General features: G+C 41.3%; 3 protein-coding genes and 1 long non-coding RNA gene across 8 annotated transcripts in view; 3 read left to right on the top strand and 1 right to left on the bottom strand.

The window, feature by feature from the left end:
* Nucleotides 1-5,880, top strand: part of SMG1 (SMG1 nonsense mediated mRNA decay associated PI3K related kinase) — a 99,152-nt gene extending 93,272 nt beyond the window's left edge. For all 3 annotated transcript variants that reach the window (XM_020879054.2, XM_020879055.2, XM_070460938.1), the window contains one exon: nucleotides 1,294-5,880. In XM_020879054.2, the coding sequence (XP_020734713.1) occupies nucleotides 1,294-1,371 (78 nt within the window). In that variant the 3' untranslated portion in view covers nucleotides 1,372-5,880. The remainder of the gene's footprint in view (nucleotides 1-1,293) is intronic.
* Nucleotides 5,881-8,236: 2,356 nt separating this feature from the next.
* ARL6IP1 (ARL6 interacting reticulophagy regulator 1) lies at nucleotides 8,237-16,249 on the top strand. 2 transcript variants are annotated; one of them, XM_070460935.1, is made up of 6 exons: nucleotides 8,237-8,376; nucleotides 10,402-10,535; nucleotides 10,990-11,109; nucleotides 13,487-13,604; nucleotides 14,174-14,258; nucleotides 14,752-16,249. In XM_070460935.1, exons 1-6 carry the CDS (start codon nucleotides 8,341-8,343, stop codon nucleotides 14,868-14,870), a joined length of 612 nt encoding a protein of 203 aa, XP_070317036.1. In that variant the 5' UTR covers nucleotides 8,237-8,340; the 3' UTR covers nucleotides 14,871-16,249. The 2 variants fall into 2 exon arrangements, with proteins under 2 accessions (XP_070317036.1, XP_070317037.1); XM_070460936.1 differs by lacking the exon at nucleotides 8,237-8,376 and adding an exon at nucleotides 8,393-8,967.
* LOC139032823 (uncharacterized) lies at nucleotides 12,210-20,164 on the bottom strand. Of its 2 annotated transcripts, none has more exons than XR_011485446.1 (3): nucleotides 20,080-20,164; nucleotides 19,757-19,839; nucleotides 12,210-12,859 (listed from the first exon to the last, which is right to left on the bottom strand). It is a non-coding gene; the product is annotated as an uncharacterized lncRNA (long non-coding RNA). The 2 variants fall into 2 exon arrangements; XR_011485445.1 differs by having other exon boundaries at nucleotides 19,798-19,839.
* Nucleotides 20,165-20,225: 61 nt separating this feature from the next.
* RPS15A (ribosomal protein S15a) lies at nucleotides 20,226-25,575 on the top strand. The gene is made up of 5 exons (XM_020879053.2): nucleotides 20,226-20,319; nucleotides 21,335-21,472; nucleotides 21,933-22,012; nucleotides 24,217-24,302; nucleotides 25,430-25,575. The coding sequence occupies exons 2-5, from the start codon at nucleotides 21,340-21,342 to the stop codon at nucleotides 25,521-25,523; spliced, it is 393 nt and encodes a 130-aa protein (XP_020734712.1). The 5' UTR covers nucleotides 20,226-20,319; nucleotides 21,335-21,339; the 3' UTR covers nucleotides 25,524-25,575.
* Nucleotides 25,576-25,749: the final 174 nt, after the last annotated feature.

Genomic DNA, 25,749 nt, shown 5'->3' with positions numbered 1-25,749 from the left:
CTCCAGTTATCTTCAGATAGCCTTTTTGACTTAGCCACCCCCACCCATACAGAATTTAGTCAAAACTTATGCTGAAGTTCATATACTTGTTCCAGTTTTAATTTCCATTTGATGTCTAGAACAGCTCCCGAGCCTTTTCTTTTATGACATTTATATTTTTGATGTGTCCAGACCACTTGGTTTGCAGATTGTGCCTCAGTTTATATTTGTCTGATATTTTCTTTATATCATAGCATTTTTGGCAAGACTACTTTGCCAGTGATGTTTTCTTAGAATTTTACATCATTGAAGGTGTGTCTGTCTGTGCCATCTTTGTTACTAAGTTAGAGAACTTGGTCAAGGGTAATGTTCTCCTGAATTCTCCATTACACCTTTGCCTTTTCTTCTGTGGGGTAAAAATCTGAGACTTATGAATATCCTATTTTTAATGGCTTGGCATCCATAATTCACATCAGCAAGAAAATATTTTTTAAAATTTTAAACACTGTTAGATCTCTATATTGGATCTGAGCTTAAGCTCTTCTTGGTTAAGAGTCATTCTTTAGACAGGGTATGTCAAATTTGTCGAAAACCCTGGACAGTGTTCTGGGTCTAGGGGTATCTTTGCTTCAGAAACTTTCTGGTAGGTTAATGGGTTGTGTGCTTTCATGACTGCATCTTAGGTCTCTGTCCATTTTTTTTTTTTTTTTGAAGGATGCTTAGCTATTGTGCTTTATATTCTGATAGTTAAGTTTTATATAAAAAAATGTTAAATGGTTCACAGGAGTAGGGTAAGTATAGAGTTCTTTGCACACAACTGTTGTAGGTTGTAATTCAGCAGCCATATAGTGAGCATTTACTATATAATTGGACCCTGATGGATGCTCTGGATAGAGATATGATTGTATCTCTTACTATAAAAGAATATTTAGCTGAGTCAGAATCAGCAGATGTTTGCTGAGTATCAGACTGTGTTCCAGAATATGCTGGGCACTTTTCAGTTCACCTAAGCATTTGTCCAGTGAATTCACATGTTTAATCCCAAGAACACCTGTGAGGTCAGTGGCACTCTTTCTCCATCTAAGGATTTGTAAGGCTCAAAGGGGATTGTGACTTTCCCAAGACACACATTTGTAAGTTACAGCGTTAGGAGGGAAGCTCAGATTATTTAACTTCTTCCCACCGTGAAAACTGCACACCTTTGGGTAATTAATTTGGGTGATAAGAAACTTACACAGTTCATGTAACTCAGATAAGAATCATGCTCTTTCAAGTTTTAAATGGCTTTAAATTCTATCCTGCCCGTTTTTACAGGTTGACTATGTCATTAAGGAAGCAACTAATCTAGATAACTTGGCTCAGCTGTATGAAGGTTGGACAGCCTGGGTATGAATGGCAAGACAGTAGATGAGTCTGGTTAAGCGAGGTCAGACATCCACCAGAATCAACTCAGCCTCAGGCATCCAAAGCCACACCACAGTCGGTGGTGATGCAACTGGGGGCTTACTCTGAGGAAACCTAGGAAATCTCGGTGCGCTAGGGAAGTGAATCCTGCAGGACAGCTGCACTCAGGGATACGCCCAACACCATGGCCTGCAACCCCAGGGTCAAGGGTGAAAGAAAGCAAGCAAGCTCACCGCCTGAACACGGAGATTGTCTTTCTGCCACAGAACAGCTGCAGACGTGTCAGGAGGTTAGCTGCAGAAAGAGATCGGGATGCCGCGGAGCACAGTGATTTGGAACTCCATTCCACCTGACCCCGTGTGTACAATCCAGGAAAAAACCCCGCTCAGAAACAGAGGAAACTGGGGCCGCGAAGAAATCACAGCCAAGGAAGATTTGATGCATTCAGATTCTTGCATAACACTTGTTGCTTAGCAACAGTACTGGTCAGATTGACCAGTAAGTACAAAAAAAGGCTATGCGATATGAATTTCAGAAATGGACTGAAGAAGGAGAGCTATGTAACAGATACACTACATTGGAAGAACTTACTTCTGAAATGAAGGGAAAAAAACCCACCCCATCGTCCTCCTCCCCACCCCCCCACCATCTGCCCATTTCCCCCTTTACCTGATCTAGTAGATTAGCCATCTTTCACATTCACTTTTATTTCAATCCTTATATTTCATGTACTTCATCTCGATGCTGTTAACTTATATTTGGAGTGATAAATAGAAAATTTTCCAAAACTACTGATAACATGGAAAATGCAAGGATTGTTTAAAGGTCTGATGATCACATACAAAATGTAATTCTGGTTATTTAAGTCATTTCTGTGATTCTATCATGTACAGTTTCTAAAATTGTCACTGTGCATTCAAAAGTAATGAATCTAACAGACATTTGATTTAATGTACACTCCCCTCTGCTTATAGTGTACATTTTTGAGAGGTCATTCAAATTTTCCCTCTTCTGTGATTGCTGTAGTTTCTTCATAGAAAGTAGCTAATCCGATGTAATCTTTTACCTTTTTAAAAACCAGGATAGAGTACCTATTAGTTTTACATTGTTGATGACAGATTAACAATAAAGTGATGTTCTGGTGGAGGTAGAGTGAAATGTTTTTTTTAATTCAGTTTTCTCATTTGATACTTTTAATTTACAAGGTGTAAATTAAAAGTGCTTTAGTTTACCTGGCCTTTTAGGACATATACAGGAAACATGAGCAAAAAGTAAGAACCACCAACATCTTTTATTAAGTTCCATTATTAGTGTGTGAAGTACTTTGATTTTTGCACAGTTTTAATAGTTCAGTAGTAAATTCATGATCAAGGTTTCCTTAAATTTAGCATTGCGTTTCAGTACTGACTGTGTAAGCTCAATTGTTGATCCAAAATAAAAATCCAGACTAGAATAGGATTCCTAAAATCACGTATCGACACAGAGTAGAAGAGGATTAAAATCTTGATTGAGTACATTTTCCCTGCAATTTAGAGATTAGGGCTATGATCACTTTCTAGTTGCCAGTCTTCACAGACAAACTTGAAAGGAATTAAGGAAAAATTTCACATAGTTCTGGCCTTTCCTGTATTCTGATTGCCACAGTAATCGGTAATCTTTAAATACTCATGGGAGAATGCATTTTAGTATCAGTGCTCTTTTAATACTTTGACAGGTATTATAAGAAAGGTGATATTTTTGAATACCCATGTGTCTAATAACAAGTTAAGGAACCTAGTGCATCAAATTTTATTTTCTTCATTCATTTTGAACCTTATTTTCACAATCAAAACAACCTATCGGAATAATAATGCCATATTGTGTTTTGCACACTGCTTTATTTCCTAGAGGCTGTTGCACTCATCACTTGATTACCTCTACTAAAATTAGTCTTTCAACAACATTCTTTGTCACAAGGAAAAACTTTTATTACAGTGATAAAACCAGTTCACACTAGTTTGTCCTCATAGACAGTAATCAGAAATTGCTTCTTCTTTGGCAAAGAAGAAAAATGAAATAGGTGAATTTTATTGCCTGTGAATTTCAGGCTTCAGAGGTACCTGGCACCTTATCCTAGCGAAAACAAAACAGCTTTACATAAAAAACATGTGCCTCTGCTGAATTATCCATCACTTTTATTTTAAAATGATCCCTCAGAGAATAGTGTGACATATACATGTTTGGTTGTAGGGCAGATATGCGTGATTGATGACTTCAAAGCTTGCTCTTTGCTGCATTCTGGACAACAAGACCTCAGTCTGTACTCTGGCTGCTTCTGGGGGAGTCATTTGACAAGTAGCCTTGTCATTTTGAACTGTTAAAAAGAACTCGACAGGAGATTTAATCAGCAGTAAAAGGCTTTGGTCATACAGCAGATTCAGAAGACAGGTCTATATTTTGGTAATTATCTTGTAAAATGTGAAGTTCAGAGTGCTATGGTTATGAAGTCATACATTTTTGATAATATAGAAATAACCTGTAGAAAACCAGGGGTCTGCTTCCTCCCTCCCTTCTCCTGTCCCCCATCCTCTCTCCCACCTTCCTCCTTCCTCTTCCTCCCGACCCCGACTTCTGCACTCCCTCTAGTGCTCTCCCCCCGCCCTTTCTTAAGATTCAGGGGGTACAGAATAACTTACAACTTCTACAATTTGATGTACCCTTGGAAATTGAAGTTTATCATAAGTGTTTTGCTGTCTTTTAACTTTCTAGAATTGCCTGAATTTTAGTTGCTTTTTCTATAAAGCTGTGGAGGCTTAGTAGTCTATGGGCTGTCAGTATTTCTCTTTTACTCTGTTTCTTTGCTGTGTCTTGCAGTATCTCATTATTTCTGGTCATGAGTTCTTCACATAGTTTGCTAGATGATGATTCTTTTGTGTCTGGCACTTGTGAGTTGTTTGAGATACGTGAGGTTTCTGTGTGAGAACTGATAATCAAGCTCTTGATCTGCTCCCCTAAATTGCTCTTTTAGAGCCCAAACCCCAGGTTCAGGGTTGAGGGTTTGTAATACAAAGAAAAACTTCCATCACTTCTGCCCTTAACACTTGCCTCTGTTATCTAAGTGTCGTATATAGTGTTTTTAATGTCCAGTGTTTGGTGTTATCTGCATTGTTTTTGTTTTTAATTGTTGTTCTGATGTGTGAAATTTAAGGAAAGAGCCATTAAAAAAATTCCAAGCAGGGCAATGCAAGTACAGCCAAATATTAGAGTTGATGTGCAATCTTAGGTCCTTTTAAATCTGTTGTGATATAGGCAGTACTTTGAATTGAGAAGTCTTCCTGGCCTATTTTCCTCTACATATTTGTAATTACTCTGGGGCTTACTTGTTTTGGCAGTACTAAAAGCAAAGGAGCTGGTTCTTCTTTTCTCCCAGTTCTTTTCATATTAAAGAAGGCGCCTACAATTAGCCTGTTAGCTTCTGTTCATATATATAACAAAAATCAGTGAATGTTTTTCTGTTAGCACATTGAAGTACCTTTGTTTTACATAAAACCAGATATATATGAAAACCAATGACCTTCCATTCTGTATCTTGAGCTTGTAAAATGCCAGTAATTTAGAGCTAGGACTTTTCCCCTCTTAACTCTAGGAGGTAGACTATGTTAATAAAAGGATCGCTTAAAGAAGGCAGATTTTTTTCACTATTTGGGTTATATTAGAAAGATTCCTCCTATGGGGAAAAACTAGCATTATAAATTTTCCAAACACTGAGGAAGGAAATCCACTGTATTATGAACCCGGAAGGGTTTGTTGCACTTTTCCTGCTTTTTTTAAGGCCTGGGTAACAATATCACCATCTCTTTTTTACAAAAGGGCAAATGAACTGCAATTGAGAGAAGCTTTATAGGTTCAGTGGTTAGTTGTACAACATGAACCATTTAGCCTCTTGCTTTCCATGGGAATTTGGGCTTACTAGGGAAAAAGCTGTTGTGTTGTTGTAAAAGTGTCATAAAATTAGCTTGACTTTGGAAGATGATAAACTTAACTGAATGTTCTGAAATGCAGACTTGCAGAATGTATGTCTTTCAAAACAGGCTTTTTTTTTTTCCTCGACAGTCCAAGTTTCAGCTCCTGTTTAAAGTTCTTTTATTTTTCCGGTTTAAATTTTCCTTTTATTTCCACCTGTAATGTCAATGGCAACATCACACTTCACTTGTTAATTTACTTTACCCTTGTTATATAAGAGCAAATTGAGTTGAACTGAATCTTCCTTGTTCTAGTAACATTGTATAAATAAAGTGGCTTCTCTGTACAAAAGGTTGTAATGCCTCCTGATGGATATAATTTTGTGATTGTATTTAAGATTAAAAGTTGAATAAATCACACCAGCTTCCTGAAAATGCTCATAATGCATCTTTTGAAAAACAAAAGTACATGGCCTACTTTGTGCATATTTGCATTAACATGGCAAAGATTGTATGAAATACCTGTTTTTCAGAAAATAAAGTCTTAAAAGACGTAGCATTTAGCTCTGAATTTGTTGAAGTAGTTTCCAGAAAACTTAATTTTGGAGTATGGCTAGCTTTTTTAAAGCATTAATACCTCCAAAAGTTTAAAAAGTTGATTCTAAGAAAATGTATTTTACATGTTCTAATATTTTTGAATAGAAGTGGAAATTTTACTTCAAAGTTCTTAGTATTAAGGCACAATTTATTAAGCTTCATTTTGTATACCTTTAAAAACTTCTGTAGATTATTATTGACATATATTCCCTGGTGTGTGGTGTGTAAAAAGCTCTGAAGGAAAACAATATCCAGCTTGTCTGAATATCTGGAAATCAGATTGCATTTGTTGCTGCCAGATTCTGTAGGAGAATCTGTTCAGTCATCTGATACATTTCAAAAGCTCACATCCTGCCTTTGTAGTACCCCCCCCCCCCCCAAAAAAAAACAACAAAAAACCCAACCAACCCAAAACTCCAAAGGAAGCTACACCAAGTGCTGGCTGGGATTTTTAGTAATTAGGGCAATTGGAAATTTAGTTAAGGACCTTATTTCAGTGCCTTAGGCTGTTAAGTTGTAAATAAGTCTGGGAACGTGTTCCTTGAGTAACAAGGAGAACTGTGCTGTTTTAAATCAGTTTCTTTAGTTTTTTTCACCTTCAATTTTACAAGCTGATGTTGAAGTCTTTCTTCTGAAGTTGTACATAGAGAACTTGGGTTAAAACCAGGCACATTCTGTAACAAAAACTGATTTCCCAAAGTACAAAAGGCAGGTTTTAAAGTCTAATAACCCCACACCTCTCCTTTGGAAGAGGATATTACTGTGCCTGTAGCAAGATTTTGCACACAGTGCTCTCTATATTCACTATGTGGCTGCTGGTTGGGACATTTTCTCTTTTGAATAGGTAGAGGAGGGCCTGCTCCTCACACTTTGTAAAAGTCTCCCAAAATGGGGTATACCAATTGGCTGCATTTTCCCTACATAAACTCTCCCCCCCCCCCCCCCAACGTTTCCAAAAGAGGCACTTGATTGAAAAGTCTCCTTCCCTTACAAAGCCCCCCACCCTGCCCTGCCCTGCAGGGTTTATACCTGATCAGATGCTTATTTTTTTTTTTAAGTTCAATGGCAAATTTCATACTTTTTCATGATATTCACAATGCCTCTGTCCCCCTAGTTTTCTTAGGGGCAGCATGTGGTCTGTAGCTGTGTTGGCTCACATTTCTTTATGCCTTCCCTGAACTCTTTATGAACCTGGTAGTTATTTAAGGAACGTTTTTAAAATAAACTTGATGGCATAATATAGATGACTATAAAAGGATGAAAGACTGGAAGTTGAAAGCTATGGCATGTTTTTCTGAAAGAGACATCTGACCAGGTCAACATTTGGCATTATTTTGTTTGTGTTGAGTAATGAAAAAGTTAATGCATTTTGAAATCCTGGAGAGAAAATGTGTCTCACGTCGATCATCTGGTTCTTAAACTGCAATGAATTCCACTGATAAGATGGTTTACATCTTTCCTTATATGAAAGGATCTGTCAAACCAGCCCCTTTTTGGAGGGAGACCATGCAGTTTCAAGTGAAGTGTTCTACCAAGAACTTCCCCAAAGAACCCATGAAAATAAACCAGTTTTATAAAGTGGTGCATTTTTCACAAGCTCTCAAACTATGCCCAGATGTCCACACCCTCTCTGCCGCCCACCCCCCGCCCCTCCATCTAAGGCCTTATTCCTAATGAGTAGGAAGGAAAAACTGCAGAAAATCTACAATTTATGCCCCTTTCCCTTGTCCTCGAAGCTCATGAGATGGGCACGAGTCTCCGAATCACATATCTAGGCTAAACTGCCCAGAAACCTGATGAGGGCTGCCAGAGAAGGGATCAGAAAAAATGCGGGTCCAACTAGGTGCACAGCCAGGCCCAGGGCCACCCGCTGGATCTGGTAGAAGATCCCAGCCCGCCCCCTTAAGGAGGTTACTGTCACATGCCCATCTCTGCCCTCCGCCTGATACTGCGTGGCATATTTCCTTAGGGACTCGATTCCAGAGAGGGTGCTTAGCTGCTCTGAAGTCCCCTGGAAGACCGTCCGAGAGCCATCTGGCGGCCCGCCTTGGGAATACTGAAGCCAGACCAGGCCCCAGGCAGCGGCCGTTGAACCGCTTCTGCGAGGCCTGGGCGGGGCGTCGCCCACCTACTGGGCGCTGATTGGCCATCACATGGCCCCGCCCCCGGGGCCCCGGCGTGGTCTCACTCTTTGACCTCGGTTTCAAGTCATGCGCTGGGCAGCGGTTGGTCCGGCCTGCTCAAGCTTGATCTCGATTTGCCCAATGAGAAACGAGCTTCGCAGGGTCTGTCGGGAAAGGCCGCCGGCCTATATAAGCAGGCTACGGGGCGTATCCTCGCGCTAGGGGTGCGGCGAGGGGATCTGCGGAGGAGTAGATTGGTGGCGTCCTGTGCTCGCTGAGACGGCACCTCGAGAACTATGGCGGAAGGAGATAATCGCAGCACCAATCTGCTGGTGAGTCCCAGCGCCTAGTCGCCAGAGGACCGAGCGGAGCCTTCGGACTTTGGTGTGCTCCGTGGGACTGCGCTGCGGCCTTGTTGTTGTCACCCGCCGCGGGCCCGGCCCTCCTGTCCCTTCCCAGGTGTAGGCGACGACGCTTGCCCTTTCGGCTTCTTGGTTAAGCTCTGCTTGGCAGTGACGAGTCGTGGCGACTCCTAACACCCCCTTGGGGAAGGTGCGCGATGGAGCGAAGAGGGCGCGTGATCATTCACTGCAGTGGAGGTTGAGGAGGAAGCTGGAGAAGGGAGCTGTGACCAGTCTGGGTTGCAGTCAGTGGCAGAGGGCTGAGAGGGTCCTGTCGAGCGCCTTTGGGGCCCAGACTCCAGCCGTATCTGTGTCTCCCCCTCCTTGATCTTAACCAGAATGTCCCTTCGCCCTTTACCCTAACGCTTGGGTAGGAGTGGAGGGTCAAAGGGCTCTTCCCGAGCGTTTCTGTTAGAGCCTGGCACAACTTAAAGCGGCAGGGAGGCTTCGAGCTCACGACTGGAAACTGGAGGTGGGATCCAGCTGGAAGGACAATGGGAGGTTCCTGGCGTTTGTCTGGAGGTTTGTCTGGAAGGCTGGGAGGGGGTGTCACAGGACGATTTTAGAGTAAGCGGGGGTCGAAGGGAATTGCAGTGAGCTTGTATCAAAGGCAGACAATTCTAACCCTAGCCTGAATCTCACCGCAGGATCTAGGCAAAAGCGAGAAAAATCTATCCATCTTCCCCTTGGCCTTTCCCCAGGAAAAGACAAGCCACACACCATCATCACAGTGAATAGAGAAACAGAATTTTGGCGTTTGATTGTCCAAGAGCCCAGGTTCTAGCGAATCAAGTGATTTTGTTGAGCAGTTTTGATTGTGGTGATTTTCATTTTGTGTTGACTTTTAAATATGCATGACCTCTGCCCCTTTTCTATGGTTAGCCTAGTTAGCCCCAACACACACACACACACACACACACACACACACACACACACACACGCACGCACGCACGCACGCACCCCCAAGATCGAATGGCTATTGAAACAACTGGTCTTGGCCTCGAGCTGGTCTGCTCTTTGCACAGAACAGTGTGACTTAATTTGAGCAGAACAAGACCTTTGGCCTTGGCTTTGCTGAATTCAGATCTGTAAACTTCTGTGTCTCTCAGTTTCCTCATCTGTAGAATGAGAATAGTTAAGAACACCTTCCTTTCAGCTTGTTGGTAGGAACCATTAAAGTGTAAGTATATAAAATATTTAACAGAGTTTCTGTCACGTACTTTTTTTAAGGAAACGTGGATTTCTTCCAGTTTTTTTTCTTTCCCCACTCGACCAAAACTTCGCTTACATGCAAGAAAAAAACCAAACAACAACAAAAACAAAATCAACTTTCAGGTTTTTTGCCACATTAGCTCATCTGAGAAGGCTACTTACAGCTGATTGTCAGATTTGCAGAGAAATTTGACGTCTAACCAAAGCATCCTAAGTGTAGGAGCATTTTATTGAGATATATATTGGGCTTAATATTGAAAAGTCTTTTATAGTTAAGTGAAAGCACAGTAGTTTTCCTTAGTTGTGCAAGTGATGCCAATATATAGATGATTCCAGTACACAAAGAGCTATTTTGGAAATCGAAAGCTGTCCAGGGAGAGGCTTTCCTCATGGACTCAGAAGTAGGGGGTTAAATCAATGAAATGACAAAACAACAGATCGATTGTAACAACGTGAAATGAGCAAACTTCAAGTGATCTTATTTTATACTTGGGGCAGTGCCACTTAGCAGTGCATGACTTTGGGAAAATAACCATTCGGAACTCACTTTAATTGTGAATGGGTCTGATTACCCCTATCTTAAGGGGTCTTATAAGGATAATGTTATATAACCCTGGTACTTGGGCTTGGAAAGTGACTGTTATGTGATAATTCTACCCCCATTGATTTGACTTTGGTATCTCTAAGAGTCACAGAAATGTTGAGATTAGTAAAATGATTGCTTTAAACGTTGATCATATGTAGGCTGCAGAGACTGCAAGTCTGGAAGAGCAGCTGCAAGGATGGGGAGAAGTGATGCTGATGGCAGATAAAGTCCTCCGATGGGAAAGAGCCTGGTTTCCACCTGCCATCATGGGTGTGGTTTCTTTGGTGTTTCTGTAAGTGAGCTATTAAATTACAATAGATTTATGCTTGTTACTAATAATGGTTCAGGTTTCATTTATGGAAGTGCCTGAAGTCTTGTAATTTTTATATCTGTAAAAAATGCCTTCCCTTAGAGCCATCTGCCTGGTTTTCAGAATCCATAGTACCATGTAAACTCAGTAACCGGTGCAGTGAAATAAATCTGTCGTTCAAACTTAGGACCATTTACACTCCTAGAAGGTGTTGAGGACCCCAAAGGCCTTTTGCCTCTTGATGTTTACATTAACCATTATGACTGGGATGTCATCATGTCATCAAACTTCCGGAAAACCACTTGTGAGAAAATGAGAATAGGAAGGGCAGATAACATCTTTTGAGAACCAGAGGACGAAGTGAATAAATATCTTCAGCTGGCACTAATAAAGACTGTATTTTTCTAACCTTTGTTACTTTTTTTTTTTTAAACAGGACTATCTACTATCTAGATCCATCTGTTCTATCTGGTGTTTCCTGTTTTGTTATGTTTTTGTGCTTGGCTGACTACCTTGTTCCCATTCTAGCACCTAGAATTTTTGGCTCCAATAAATGGTAGGTGGCCTAATGATGTGGCATTCAAATTTCAGAGAAGTTACGAACCTGATAACTGTGACTAGGGTGCTGTAATTACACACAGAGAACTGCCTTAATTAACAGATAGCTAGGGATTAGACTTATTGTTTGATATAAAGAATTTCTTAGCTGATTCACATATAAATCATGAATTTCCAGTACTTATATCTCCATAGTTCTTTTATACTCTAGCATTTATTTTGATTTTTTTCTGTCTAGACCTTTTTATTGAAGTGAGGCTTTTTTCGGTAATGATTTTTCAGTGATTGCAGAACTCATAATGAGCTTTCTGTAAAAGTAGTATGTCTACTTTACATTTTTTACCATTGATATTTAGAATAATACTAATTTCATAAATAACTTATGAATAACTGAAAATAGTAAACATAGCTTTTTTTTTTAATCTGTTCATTTAGCAACTGTTTATTGAATGTCTGCTTTTATGTTAGTGCACTCTTCTGGGTACTGTGAAGTATTTTGATTTTTAAGATTGATCTTGTGTTTCAGGCTAAGACATTGAGGCAGTGCAGTAGTGGTTAGCAAAAGTGCTTAAGAATAGATTCAGGCTTATACAGAAGTGGGTTGTTTATTTCATTTATACCATTCTTTGAACAAGTTACTTATGGGTTCCCAAGATAAGGTTAAGTGGCTTTGGATCCTATTAAAGTATTGCTTAACTTTTCTCTGGAATGTTGGGTTTATCACTTTTGATCCAAATAGTGAACAAAACTAGATAGAGGAATGGGATTTTTTTTTTCTCCTAAATGTTTTTCTCCCTTGGTTGTTTATTTTAATTTGATTAGTAGTCTACTTGTGCCTATAGTTTTTTGTTCTCCTGATAATAACAAATTATAAAAATAATTTTAAATGTAGGAATTGCTTAAATTATGGGATAAGTAAGCATGTTTGTTTGTATAAACATGTTCTAGCATATCAGAATGGTTAGTGTTAGGAAATGTCCTCTGAATTGTTTTTCACGTGCAGTAATGAATTATGCTGTGGTTTGGGAGCCAAGTATTTTTTTTAAATTAATTTTTAAAGTTTTTTTTTTTTTTTTGCCTCCGGCTGGGGGAAATTTATTTATTTTTATTTTTTTTCCATTTATTTTTATTAGTTGGAGGCTAATTACAACATTGCAGTGGTTTTTGTCATACATTGAAATGAATTAGCCATGGATTTACATGTATTCCCCATCCCAGTCCCTAAAGTTTATTTTTAATTTATTTGGCTGTGCCCCCTCTTCGTTGTGGCATGTGGGATCTAGTTTGCTGATCAGGGATCAAACCTGGGCCCCCTGCATTTGGGAACTCAGAGTCTTAACCACTGGACCACCGAGGAAGTCCCTGGGGGCAAGTTTGTGACTATGCAGTGTAACAGTTAACAGACTCAACCTCATACCCTGATTTTATTAGCCAGATAACATTCTAATCTGCTAATTCTTAAGTCCTGGAGAAAAAATTTCAGAAGTAAACACATGAGGTTTCTTGGTAGCTGGTTTGTTACCACTGGCACAGTTTTGTTTTTTGACCTTTCTGAGGAAGGAAGAACACTGTTGCATGGTCACAGTCTGGCCTTGACCATGGGCAGCATGTGAATGTCTGCTTAGAAGTTCCAGGGCTCTGCAGAAGGCCTTCCGCTGTCCAACTGCAGATGGACAAGGACAAGGAGACTGCGGGGAGCAAGCAACACACCCCAGCGTAGGGCTTACTTTTTATATCAGCCATTATTTCTGTGTAACAAAGACAGGACAAAGACAAAATTAAAAAAAAGTCAGAACCCAGAATACATTATAAATGAAAATGGACTTTTCGGAGGATCTTTTTGTATTCTTATTGCTGTTTTGTGATTTGTGATTGGATTTGAACTGTTTGTGGCTGCCTCGGCATCAAATGTATGAAGCCCAGTTGAGGGTATTGTGCTTTGAATGCCAGTAGTTATTAACTGTGGTAGAAATGTCACATCCTCCTCAAAGTAGTGGGACTCTGGTGGCCACCACTCAGGAGTCACTGGGGTCTGCCAAATGATACAGGAAGTTGTAAGGTTTTTTGTTTGTTTCTGTCTTTTGTTTGCTTTTTGGCCATGCGGCACAGCTGTGGGATTTCAGTTCTCTGGCCAGGGATTGCACCTGTGCCCTCAGAAGTGAGAGCTTGGAGTCCCAACCACTGGACCAAAAGGAATTCCCCAAAGAGTCTTAATGGTTCAAGAGCTCTTTTTTTTTTTTTTTAAATAAGATAATGGTGAATTGTTTTCTTATTTAGATTTTCTTTGGAAAGTAGCTTCTGAAATTTGAGAGGATGGTATACTTCTGTTTAATATTTAGATTTGTCTATAGTAAAGAGGAAAATTCTTTTTCTAGGACCACTGAGCAACAACAAAGATTCCATGAAATTTGCAGCAATCTAGTAAAAACTCGACGCAGAGCTGTGGGCTGGTGGAAACGCCTCTTTACACTAAAGGAAGAAAAGCCTAAAATGGTACTTTTTTGGTTTTGACTTATTAAGTAGAGCAACATTTTAAGATTGTGTCAGATTTTACATCATAGTCTAAAGCCTTTCTTTTTTACTCTAGTTGTAGTTGTATGTTTATCATTATGTGTTGGTTTAACTCCTCTGAGTACATTCATAAATATTTATTTATCAATTATACTGAGAGTTAAAATTACATTTTGCATTTTTCATTGTAGAGTGAATTTTTTCTGGTTTTTACTTACTGAAATAAATATAAAAGATACATACTTCTCTTTTAGCTTTACTTGAGGTTACTATATGAAGTTATCAATTGTGAAAGTAGTATAATTTATATTATAAACTACTTAATTTACATATAGAATCACAGTTATTGTAGGAGAGAATGTATCTAGATTTTGTAAAATAAACCTAGGGAGTTTTCTGTAGGTTTTATATAATATAGAGATGCTAAATATTTTTAAAGAAAAGTGAGAATAAAAACCGAGTTATCTTCTAACCTTAGAAACAACCTCCTAAAGTTTCAGTTCTTACTCTGTTCCGAGGAGTTGATAAATTCTTGTTATTTTCATTATTAGTACTTCATGACCATGATCGTTTCTCTTGCTGCGGTTGCTTGGGTTGGACAGCAGGTCCACAACCTCCTTCTCACCTACCTGATAGGTAAGTCTCTGGGGAAGTACTCTGCACATCCTGGCCAGTTTAACTGGAATTCAGTAAACAGTATGTTCCTGCTTACTGAGTTCTAGGTAGTGATTAAGGAACTGTGTGAGCATAAAAAGATGACTAAAAGCTGGGTCCTTGTTTTCAATGAGTTTGTGGTCTTAGCAGAAGACAGACACAGAACTGATAACCAAGGCAGACAGTATTGTGCATGAGGTAAAAATAGGCAGTGTGTGTTACCTGAGATTGGGAGGTATGAGACCAGAAGCTTCTGGGGATAAATACCAACGAGGAATAATGGATATCATGTTGCTTCTTCCCATTAGAGTGTGTCTTAGTCTGAGGAATTCGCTTCTGTAAACGGGGAATAATGGATATCATGTTGCTTCTTCCCATTAGAGTGTGTCCTAGTCTGAGGAATTTGCTTCTGTAAAGTGTAGTAGTCTTTAGAAAGTTAATTGCTGCCTCTGTAACTTTTTTTCTTTTTTTAAAGTGACTTTCTTACTTTTGCTTCCTGGACTGAACCAACATGGAATCATTTCGAAATACATTGGAATGGCCAAAAGAGAGATAAACAAGCTTCTGAAACAAAAAGAAAAGAAAAATGAATAAAGCATTCGCTTTATTCAGTGTGATTAATGGAGTGTACATTGTCCGTGGGAACAGTGTCTGTTATGCTGTTGGGATACTAAAATGTTACAGAAGTAGCTCTCTGCTGTCCCTTGCTCTGCCCTTAGTAGAAATTCTGACTTGTCAAGTAAGGCTTTATGCCCAGTGTCTTCATGGGTGTGTTCTTATCAGCTGGCCTTATATGGACAACTCTTCAGTTCCTCATCTTGGTTTTTTGTCACCCAGGGTTAACTGAACTCTTACTTTTAAAATAACATAGTGGTGAACTCCAGCCTTTAGTACAGTTAACAGGGACTTGGGATAACTGTTCAAGTTGATCTTTTTTTTAAGTGGGATAGAGGATAGTGGCCTGTGGTTTCAAGAAGCTCGTTCTATCATCTGCTTCCACGGTCTGCTTAAAAAACTGGCTTCATGAATATAGAGACCAAGTTTACCACTTCTGATGAAGAGACCAATGAAGAGTCATTCCTCATTCTGTTTCGGTAGTGTGGGAGAAGCCTCATGGAATAAGACGAAACTCATTCCATGTCTTAGCATGTGTTTTCTCCCTTGTGCAGAATTTAGCTGTTTGTGGGAAACATTGATCCTTCCTCCCAAATGGGGAATCTGACAGGAACGTTCAGAACTTTAGTTCCTGAGCACTTAAACTTGAAGTTAGTACATCCTCAAAGGCTTTTTAGTAGCAGGCTTACACAAGTTGGTATTTAGGACTTTTAAATTTCAGATTTTCAGTTAATTGGAGCTAAAGTCCATTATAGGTTAAGAGTCATGTCTATGATCTTCACTCCAAGACCAGCCAATAAAGGACAAAAGTCTTCCTGTGTTGAGTCAAGATTCACTTCAGTAGAAAATAGCCTTAACCTACTAATTTTTCAAGACCAGAATAAGCCTTTAAAGATAAGTCTCAAGAGTCTCCTTTTATGGTAACACTGGCTGCTTTTGGTCCCCATAGATGGAGTAGTTGAAATCTGTAGGAATGGACCTCTAAGGGCTGGAAATGTGACATATTTGGGAACAATTCTTAAACTGATAACTAGCTGTAATATAGTTTTGTGAATTTATTGCACTGATGCTGTGAAACCTGGACCTTGTGGTATATCAGTCCCTAAATTAGTGTTATTTTCTCCCCTTCAATATTGCTGTAAACAGTAGCACTGTGTAGCATGTTTGACTTTTTAAAAAAAAATGTTTCGTCTACAAACTACCATAATTTACATGTGTTTCCTCATTGTATATAAGCTTGTCTTCCTATCCAGATTTTTTTTGTGTGTGTTCTACCAATTAACTACTTTTGCAGTTTTAATCCTGTATTATTTCTTCTACTTTGTTAAAAGGGGAATAAATGAAAAAGCTGGAATCCTTCCCTGTGTCCTTTCTTTATAACTTAACCAATACAGTGTTTCCATGATTGGATTTACATACCCAGCTAATGAACTACCCTGGGTGATCATTCCACTGCTGTAAGGGGCTCTTTAGATTTCCCAGGAGGCACAGTGGTAAAGAATCTGCCTGCAAATGCAGAAGATGCTGGAGAAGCGATCCCTAGGTTGGAAAGATCCCTTGGAGGAGGAAATGGTGACCCATTCTTGCCTGGGAAGCCCCATGGACAGAGGAGCCTGGTGGGCTACAGTCCATGGGGTCCCAAAGAGTTGGAGATGATTTAGCAACTGAGCATATGGCACAAGGTGCTCTTTAAGAACAGAATGAACTAAAAGGTTTAAGTTCATTCAGTAAACATCCAGGCACCACCCTAGATGGAAAAGGAGATAAATGAGTAAATGATGGCCAAAGGGTGGTATGTGAGGGTGTGGCTAGGAGGTCAGGCAGCAGAAGGATGCTGGAGAGAGGGCCTCCCATGCACATCCACCCTAGGATCTAGCTGAGAATATGGTACCTGACGTGCTCAGTAATCAGTGGGTGACTTTTGTTTGCACTTAGAATTTTTTTAAAATAGAGCCCAAATTGGGTATTTTATCATTGGGTCTCACTATTCTTTGTGGGTCCTAGGAACAGAGTCAATGTCAAACCTCTTGCTTTCCCTACCTGCCAAATGTACGGATCCTTCCTTGAAGCCTCCTGGAGGCTCGATGTCCAGAAAAGGGAAGTTTCTACCCTGTCACCATAGGTCTCTTCATCACCCAGTGCTCTGGAATGCAGCCACGAGCAGCTGTGATGATGCTGCAGGCCAGCTTGGATACTATGCCGGTTCTGGCCACAGCAGAAGTCCCCTTTCAAGTTTCTTTGCACCACCTCTAGCAGAGTTATTCCAGAATTCACAGGATGTCAAGAGGGGATTTATACACAGGCTTCTGCTCCATTCCACTCCTCTCCCTTCCCCCAGTCCCAACCATTCCAAGATTTCGTTTATATGCCTTATATGCCCTCCTAGCTCTTCAAAGTGAAAGTGAAAGTCACTCAGCTGCGTCCGACTCTTTGTGATCCCATGGACTTCTCCAGAATACTGGAGTGGGCAGCCGTTCCCTTCTCCAGGGGATCTTCCCAGCCCAGGAATTGAACTGGGGTCTCCTGCATCACAGGCGGATTCTTTACCAACTGAGCTGAGGGAAGCCCCTAACTCTTAGAGCCATTCAAAAATCCATAGGCAAAAGAAAAAAAATCCATAGGCCACACAGTTTGGGAAATAAAACCCCACAAGTAATTTATACATGACCACTTTCTTTGACTTTTTAACCAACAGCAATATTTTAAGACTGAGTTGATTTAAGACTGAATTTAGTTTGCTTCCTCATTGGTGAGGTGGAGGTAATACAGATCTCAAAGGGGCATTATGTAACTCCTTGTGTTTTGAGTTAATCTACAGGAAGCACTTAGTGGCAGTTAGGAATCAGTAGCTGTTAGAAGCCTTCAGACACAGATCAAATGGCACTTCCTCCTGGCAAAGCTTTAGCAACTTTTCAAGCCACCTCTCCATTCCTACATTCATATTGGCATGGAAACAGCACACTGCCTGGTATTGTTATGTAGAGATTTGTCTCTGCTAGGATCTGCACCTCTTAAGGCCCAGAACTGATTGTCCTGTCACCTGCTACAAATGGCACATGATAGGCGCTCATAAGGTTTGCTGAATGAAGGGACGAAAGAGTGAATGAAGTGTACAAAAACAGGGTGAGTGGCACTAGTTTTCTATTAATGGAGGCTCTTGAAGGAAAGTGGGTTTATTAACTCCCCAGTGTTGCTAAGTCCCTCAAGTTGACAACCGGTTTTAGTCAACATGTTGTATTCAGGCAACCAGTTCTTACAGGAAATGTTTCTTAGAAAAGCCAATGCCTACGTTGGGAGCTTGGCACTCAAGTTTCACTTAGGATTTGAGAAGTGGTGATGGTGGGTGAGGTGGGCTGTGATGCTAATAACAAATGCTGGTCTTTCATCTGGATTATTTCATTTATCTTCACAGCAACTGCAAGTAATTAGTATATCATTCCCTTTTACAGACGGAGAAACTGATTTGCCCATTTATTCATCACATATGAATCAGGGATCTACTATGTGGAGTTAACTTACCTAGAAGCTGTGGGTACAGTGGTGAACAAAGCCAACCATATCCCTGCTTGCTTAATGGAGACAGACACTTCCAATATCTCAGGCGGTAAAACATATGGAGAAAAGTTAAACAGGGCAATGAAATTGGGGGGCGGGGAGGATGAGGAGGAGGATGTGTGACTGAACAGAGACCTGACAAACTGGGGGAGGAAAAGTCAATTTAAAGGGAAAAGCAAATGCAAAGGCCCTGAGGCAGTGTGCTTGGAATATGTGAAGAAAAGCCAGCCAGGGAGAACGCTGGAGGATGGTGTTCCTTTGCAAGGAGGCAGATGTTACAAGGAGGACCTTGTAAGTTTTTGTAAGGAATCTGGATTTTACTGAGGCTGACAGAAATCCTTGGAGAGTCCAAGGTCAGACAAGTTTTAAAATGATCATTCTGGCAGCCACGGGGGAAACAGGGAAGGGGGTGGAAAATAAGGGAAGGGTAAGAAGGGAGGGTCCCTTGGACTGACAGGAGATCCAACCAGTCCCTCCTGAAGGAGATAAGTTCTGGGTATTCATTGGAAGGACTGATGCTGAAGCTGAAACTCCAATACTTTGGCCACCTCATGCGAAGAGCTGACTCACTGGAAAAGACCCTGATGCTGGGAGGGATTGGGGGCAGGAGGAGAAGGGGACGACAGAGGATGAGATGGCTGGATGGCATCACCGACTCGATGGGCATGAGTTTGAGGAAACTCCGGGAGTTTGTGATGGATAGGGAGGCCTGGCATGCTGCGATTCATGGGGTCGCAAAGAGTCGGACACGACTGAGCGACTGAACTTACTGACTGAAGAAGGGAGGGTAAGGGTGAAAGCGGTGAGGAAGCGAAGTCCTGAGCAGAAGCTTAGTCTGAGGTCACTTGGCTCCAGAGAGGGCGGCGCCAGAATCCACTGACTCCCAGGCAGCCGGACCTCGAGCCCGAAGCAGTAACTACTGAGCATTTATTTAGCGCGTGCCAGGCATTTTGCGAGCCCTTTGTCACCATTATCTCATCTGACCCTTGCAACAACCTTTAAGAGGCCGAAATTTTATTTCGAAACATTTGTGGCTTTCTTTGCAACTGTGTCTTTCAAAACTTGAAAAAGTCTGGAACTCCAGTAAATAATTTCTAATATTTAGGGAGCGTCAAAAAGGAAGCATCAATTAAGAAAAATATTTTTTACTGTTTTGAAAAAGTATAAACAAATTTCAAAAGACAAAAAGAAATTGTATAACGAGAAAGCTCTACCCTGGTCGCTCAGTGGTAAAGAATTCGCCAACGCAGGAAACCCGTGTTCGATTCCTGGATGGGGACGATCCCCTGGAGAAGGAAATGGCAACTTACCCATCTTTGCCTGGGAAATCCCTTGAACACAGGAGCCTTACCGGCTACAGTCCATAGGGTCACAGTCGGATACGACTTAGCGACTAAACAACAAAAATGGGGAGAAAAGCATGACTCCCATCCCACTTTCTAACGCCCTTCCCAAAGGCAATTGCCGCCCATTATCCCTTGCAGAGATAGTGTAAATACGCACGTATCGAAATTCATTTTAAATAATCAACAGTTACTGCAATAAAAATTAGTAAATATCTAGGCTCTCGTCAGTTTTTCGTTTTTACCAATTAGCTGCTAGAAAGGAGTTGAAAACTACGCAAATGCCGCACCTCTTGCCAGGTGACTGCCCCCATGCCGCGCCGGGGATGTTCGATTCCATCGAAATGGATGATCGACTCTCTACTACCTACCCCGGAGAAGGCTCCGCCCCTTCACCCGCCTCTTCCAGTAGGCAATCCTTTTTTATTTGTTTTTGGCGGGGCTTTAAAAGTCTCGCGATAGTCCGACCCGTAACCCATAATTCCGTGCGCTCGCCCCTCCCGTCCTCTTTCCGCCATCTTTCCGTGCCGGTGAGTATCTCTCTCTCAGCTATCCAACAGCATCCCTCGGTTATCGGTGCCATCCTGTGGTGTGGGAGTCGCGCTCCGTGTCCTGCGAGGATGTCGGAGGCCTCCTGGGCCGGAGGTGCTAGCCTTGCTTGGGTCTGGGCAGGCATAGGGGAGAGTCATGCCCGGCTATCCCATGCTTTGCCTCCGGGAGAGCCCGGCCTCTGGGGCGCAGGCCGCAGCCCTTGGGAACAGGGAGCTTTGGACCGTTCCGGAGGGGTGGCAGCTCCGAATCTTTCGGCGGCGCCAGTACCTCCCGTTAGTGGTTGAGGCAGCTTGTTGGCGCCGAGAAGCACTGGAGGGCCACGGAGTTGGTGGGCCGTGCAGCTTCCCATTACTTCGGTTGCGCCGGGAGCTTGGGAGATGAGGACCCTCAGGAGGGGAAACTGCATCCTGCCTGTGGTGGCGGTTTGCTGGGAACGAATCTGGTTTCCTCTGAAGACACTGGAGCTGGAGGAAGTAGGTTGTAGCCCTACTGTTGTGGTTTGAGACATGCCTCTGTTCCTAACTTTGAAAACTTTATTAGATGAAGTGTGTGCCCACTGAGGTAAGAGACCAGTCTAGTACATGTGAAATGTTTGCGTTTATTACTTTGGTACCCTTGCTGTTGGGCATAGCTTTAGATGGCACAGGGCCGGACATTTTATGTTAATACAGTAGTTCCGGGTGTTAGGTGAAAGTTGAGTAGTATCTTTCGGTTATTGGGAAAAGGCTGACACGGAGTAGGTTTAAGGGACCGAGATGCTGCTGAATTCCACAAGTTTGATTATCAACTCCCATTTTGAATAACGTAGCATGACTGGTGTTTTTATTTTAGTAGTTGACATCCTTCTGGGGTTACTGGGGAAGCAGCCTGCTGAGAAATGGGGAAGCTTCCACATGATTGAGGCAGAAAGGAAAGGAGGTGTTCGCAGGGAAATGATAGGGTGCCTGTTAATGGCATTGCCGGTAAAACGCCTGTTTTGTCTTCCGAGAACAGCCAGAATGGTGCGCATGAATGTCCTGGCTGATGCTCTCAAGAGTATCAACAACGCCGAAAAGAGAGGCAAACGCCAGGTGCTTATTCGGCCGTGCTCCAAGGTCATCGTCAGGTTTCTAACAGTGATGATGAAGCATGGTAAGTTGCTGTTTTATGTTTTGAGATAAACATGCTGTGGAATGGGTCTTGGAATGGGGAGCAAGGTGGAAGTCAGACATGGTAACTAATGCAGTTGACTTGGGCTGTGGGCAGGGTAGTCCTGGAGAAGTGATGCTGTTTAAGAAATGCTGAGTGGGATAGGACTGTTGAAAGAAGGAGGTTTGTGACTGTTGCTCTGCTAGGTGTTTGGCAGCTAAAATGGCCTTTCTTGATAATCACATCACCCCCACAACATGTCATTGAAAGGACTCAGCTCTTCTCAGAGCTCCATGGGATGTAAAGGATTGTTGAACGTCCTGGACACTAAGTAGCCTTTGGGAGTGGGAAGGTATGAAGAGGCAAGGAGGAAATTATCCCTCTTTTAAAATTGCAGGGTGGTTTGAGTATTGCTGTCTTAATTTTAAAATTATTTTTTAATACAGTCAGTTGTGTTCTACAGGTTACATTGGCGAATTTGAAATCATTGATGATCACAGGGCTGGGAAAATTGTTGTGAACCTCACAGGCAGGCTAAATAAGGTAAGAATTGACTATCTTCCACATTTTCGAATCTTTAGAATGGTCTAAGGTGGCATAATTGCCTTTGTAAAATCAGATAGTGTCGTGCTTGCTTTACCTAGTTAGGTTAAGAAGAATGAGAATTGATTAAAGTCATTAAATTTTATGTAACTTCCAGGTAGAATTGTCAATTGGCCTAGTGTTTTGGGTATAAGGTATCTGAAGGGAGATGTGGAGGCTTGAGACAGGTGGTACTGGTTTTGAATCCTGGATGGCTCAAGGCCAGTAGTCCCCTCCAGTAACTTGTGGGGTCTGTTTTTCCTGTCAGTTTGACCTGAAGGCATAATCTACTGAATCTGTTTGATTTTTTTGACTTTGTGGATTGCATGAACTTGGGGCTAGGTATTCTATAAGCCAATTGGGGGTCTCAGGGCTGCTTCTTTGCTTTCTGTGTTCAGATTTATAGCTTTCAGGTTTGCAAGGGATCTGAGATCCTGTAATCCAAAGTGTTAGTTGCTCAGTCGTCTCCAACTCTGTACAGCCCCATAGATGACAGCCCGCCAGGCTTCTCTGTCAATGGGATTCTCCAGGCTATCTTCCCAACCCAGGGATCGAGCCTGGGTCTCCTACATTGCAGCCAGGTTCCTGTAATCCAACACTAGGCAAATGGGCCAAGAAAGTGGTTAGTGGCAGGGGCCAGATTGATTAATAAAGTCATTCCCTAGTCCAACAGTTTTCTATTTTACAAAATTGCTTTCTTACATAGTGAATTTGCTTCTTTTGTGGATAAATACTTAATGTCAGATGGAAATTACTGGATATGAAGCCTTTGAAGAGTTTTTGAAGGAAGTTTTGGGTCTGTCTTTTATTTTACTGTAACCATTAGATTCCAATCCCAAGGAAGGATTTGAATTCACTTTTCTCACTCTGATTCTCACAATGTGTTGAAGTAGAAGAGGGTGTGTTTATTTTCCTCTCTATTTTTAAGAATTAGGAAACTAAGATATATCTGAGTACTGCTCAAGGACAGTGGAAGACTAATTCTGGTGTATAGCTTATAGCACATTAAAGCTGTCCCTCAGAAGATTGGGTTGATATTTAAAAAAAAAAAAAAAAGAGAAGTTCCCGTACCAGATTTCTCTTGAACATTCACTGTACATAGTAGCTTGAGAAATAAGTTTGAACAGAGTATTTAACAAGTGGAACTCACGTGTGGCATCCTTACTCTGTGATACACTAAGTCATTTGGAAAATCCTGGCTAATAGATAGTTGAAATCCAGGCCTTGCCAAATGCCTGAATTATTTTTTGGTTTCTCTTAATTTCCGTTTTCTTTCTTTGTAAGACATTCTTGCCTCAGTTTCCTTCATGCAAGAGATGGATATACCTTATTGTGTAAATGTAATGGGGCTGGGAAATAAGGTAGTGTTTAAAGACTAGATTAAGAAAATTCTTGCCTTAATCATATCTTAGATGTGGTTTGAGAGCAGATATGATGGAATTACACTAGCTGAATGGAAGGGATTTTTTGCTACTGGAATACATAAAGCTTGGATGTGGCAGCATAGAGGCCTCAGAAAGCTTTGTCTTTCACTGTAGCTTGCTTGGCTTTTCCGTTCTATCCCTGTGTTGCTTCTATCCAGTGCGGGATTCCCCTTGATGGTCAAGTGACAGGTAGCTCCCAGGATGATATGATATAAAGAACTTGAGTGGGCTTCCTGCCAGGGGGCACTTGGACCTGATGGGTCCATTTTCAGTTTCCATCTGCCTAGGGAAGTGGGAAGTGTAACTGCTCCAGAGACTTCACCAAGTCCTGATCTTGTAGTCTCATTTTACTGTTAAGCATTATTGTAGTCTCAGTTTACTGTTAAGCATTTTGGAGTCTTCCCAGGCTACACTATTGGTAAAGAACCTACCCGCAGCGCAGGAGATGTAAGAGAAAGACGCGGGTTCAGTCCCTGGGTGGGGAAGATCTGGAGGAGGGCATGACAACCCACTTCAATATTCTTGCCTGGAGAATATGGTCTATTAACGTCTCAGAGTGGAATACGACTGAAGTGACTGAGCATGCTGTTTTTCAAATTGAACTTACATAGAATATTGTACAGAATAGTTACTCATTTAATGTTGAGTTGGTTGGTTTCTATGCTCAGTTATAAATGCTTTTTAGTGTTACTGTTTTGTTATTAGTGAAGTGTGAACACTGTTTTCTGTTACTTTTTACAGTGTGGAGTGATCAGCCCCAGATTTGATGTGCAACTCAAAGATCTAGAAAAATGGCAGAATAACCTGCTCCCATCCCGTCAGTTTGGGTAAGTTGATTTTCTTCATTTAAAAGTTAATGCTGTGGATGCCTGTGATGCAGTTTGATGAGCTTTTTGTTTATTTTTTACGTAACAATAGTAGTAATAGTCTCCATTCCCAACCAGCTTGACTCATGGGTTAGCTCCTATGTCGCCACACTTCATGTGTTAGGTTTTAGTTTCTGAGAAGTGTGAGAGCTGAAGCTGGCTGAGAGAGAGAATTGTGTTCCCTTTAATGTCTGCCCTTTTGACTCAGTGCAGATAGTTCATACATGTTCTCTATGAACACCCTCCTGTGGCCAGAATGACCTCTGAACCATTACCCTCTGGGCAAACTCAGTTTGAAAATCTTAATCTGTGGTTAAGAGACTGAGTTCAAATTCTAGATTTTCTGCTTTAAAGCTGTGAGGCTTTGGGCAATTCATGGCCTTGATTTCTTAAAGATGGTAGTTCTCTTATTATAAGTTATATTATCAACTGATTTGCTTCTGGTAAAGCAGTTTAAAACCTGATCTGACACACCAAGCATTTGGTCTGTTTGTGGTTAAGAGCTTAAACACCCAGTCACGTTGGGTGATGTTGAATTTACTCCCACTTCATGGTTGCTGTATAACAGGTATAGTGTTCAGGGCAAATCCTTTGTGATTGTAATTAGGATGCTAATTTTAATGCCTCCCAGTTGATATACTTTCTGTGTCTTACCTTGACCCCCATAGTAACCCATGAGATAGGCCAGGTGGGATGCCCATTGTGCAGGTAACTGTACAATAGTTTGCCTGTGATCTTACACACAGTAAGTGGCAGAAACAATTCCGTCAAGTTATATCAGTGCTTTAATGCTTTAAACTGCTTGTCTGCTTGAGAACAGAAAGTGACATTCTGAAGTTAGAGGAGTTCCAGTTTTTGTTTTTAGGTAGCATTGCCTCATGTTAGCTGAGACCAGGACTGTGTGTGTATAGCTGGAGTCTTTGGTTCTAGGAGTCATGCCTGTGCACTGCCAGCCTGTGGAGGCTGCATTATGTATGGGACCGCATGTTAAACACTGATGAATGTTGGAATTTTTCTGTACCGAAGTAGCTCGATGTTGAACAGTTAATAGGGAAAACTTACCAACTTTTTTTTTTAACTTTCCATAGTTTCATTGTACTGACAACCTCAGCTGGCATCATGGACCATGAAGAAGCAAGACGAAAACATACAGGAGGGAAAATCCTTGGATTCTTTTTCTAGGGATGTAATACCTACAAATAAAATGCCTTAGAGGACTGTGGTGCTTCCTTAAGTCATTTTGAACTTTGTACAGCAGAGTAGCAAGAGTGTCTCCAGGAGTATACAGCCTTTGTGTTAATTGGTGAATGCCGTTTCCTTGAAGGACAAGAAAGTTTTGACTTGGCGTAACTTTCACCATCTCCCTTGTGGCTCACTAGAGGAAAGTGTGTCTGGCCCTGGATGATTG

Source organism: Odocoileus virginianus, chromosome 33, assembly GCF_023699985.2.
Source record: "Odocoileus virginianus isolate 20LAN1187 ecotype Illinois chromosome 33, Ovbor_1.2, whole genome shotgun sequence".
In the NCBI taxonomy this organism is placed as follows: Eukaryota; Metazoa; Chordata; class Mammalia; order Artiodactyla; family Cervidae; genus Odocoileus; species Odocoileus virginianus.
This window is presented reverse-complemented; position numbering and strand designations above follow the sequence as displayed.

Coding starts and splice junctions, on each gene's coding strand:
- ARL6IP1 (XM_070460935.1), top strand. CDS start 8,341: ATGGCGGAAGGAGATAATCGCAGCACCAATCTGCTG. Junction 11,110..13,486: donor ATTTTTGGCTCCAATAAATG/GTAGGTGGCCTA, acceptor TTCTTTTTCTAG/GACCACTGAGCAACAACAAA. Junction 14,259..14,751: donor CCTTCTCACCTACCTGATAG/GTAAGTCTCTGG, acceptor CTTTTTTTAAAG/TGACTTTCTTACTTTTGCTT.
- RPS15A (XM_020879053.2), top strand. CDS start 21,340: ATGGTGCGCATGAATGTCCTGGCTGATGCTCTCAAGAGTATCAACAAC. Junction 21,473..21,932: donor AACAGTGATGATGAAGCATG/GTAAGTTGCTGT, acceptor TGTGTTCTACAG/GTTACATTGGCGAATTTGAA. Junction 22,013..24,216: donor TCACAGGCAGGCTAAATAAG/GTAAGAATTGAC, acceptor TACTTTTTACAG/TGTGGAGTGATCAGCCCCAG.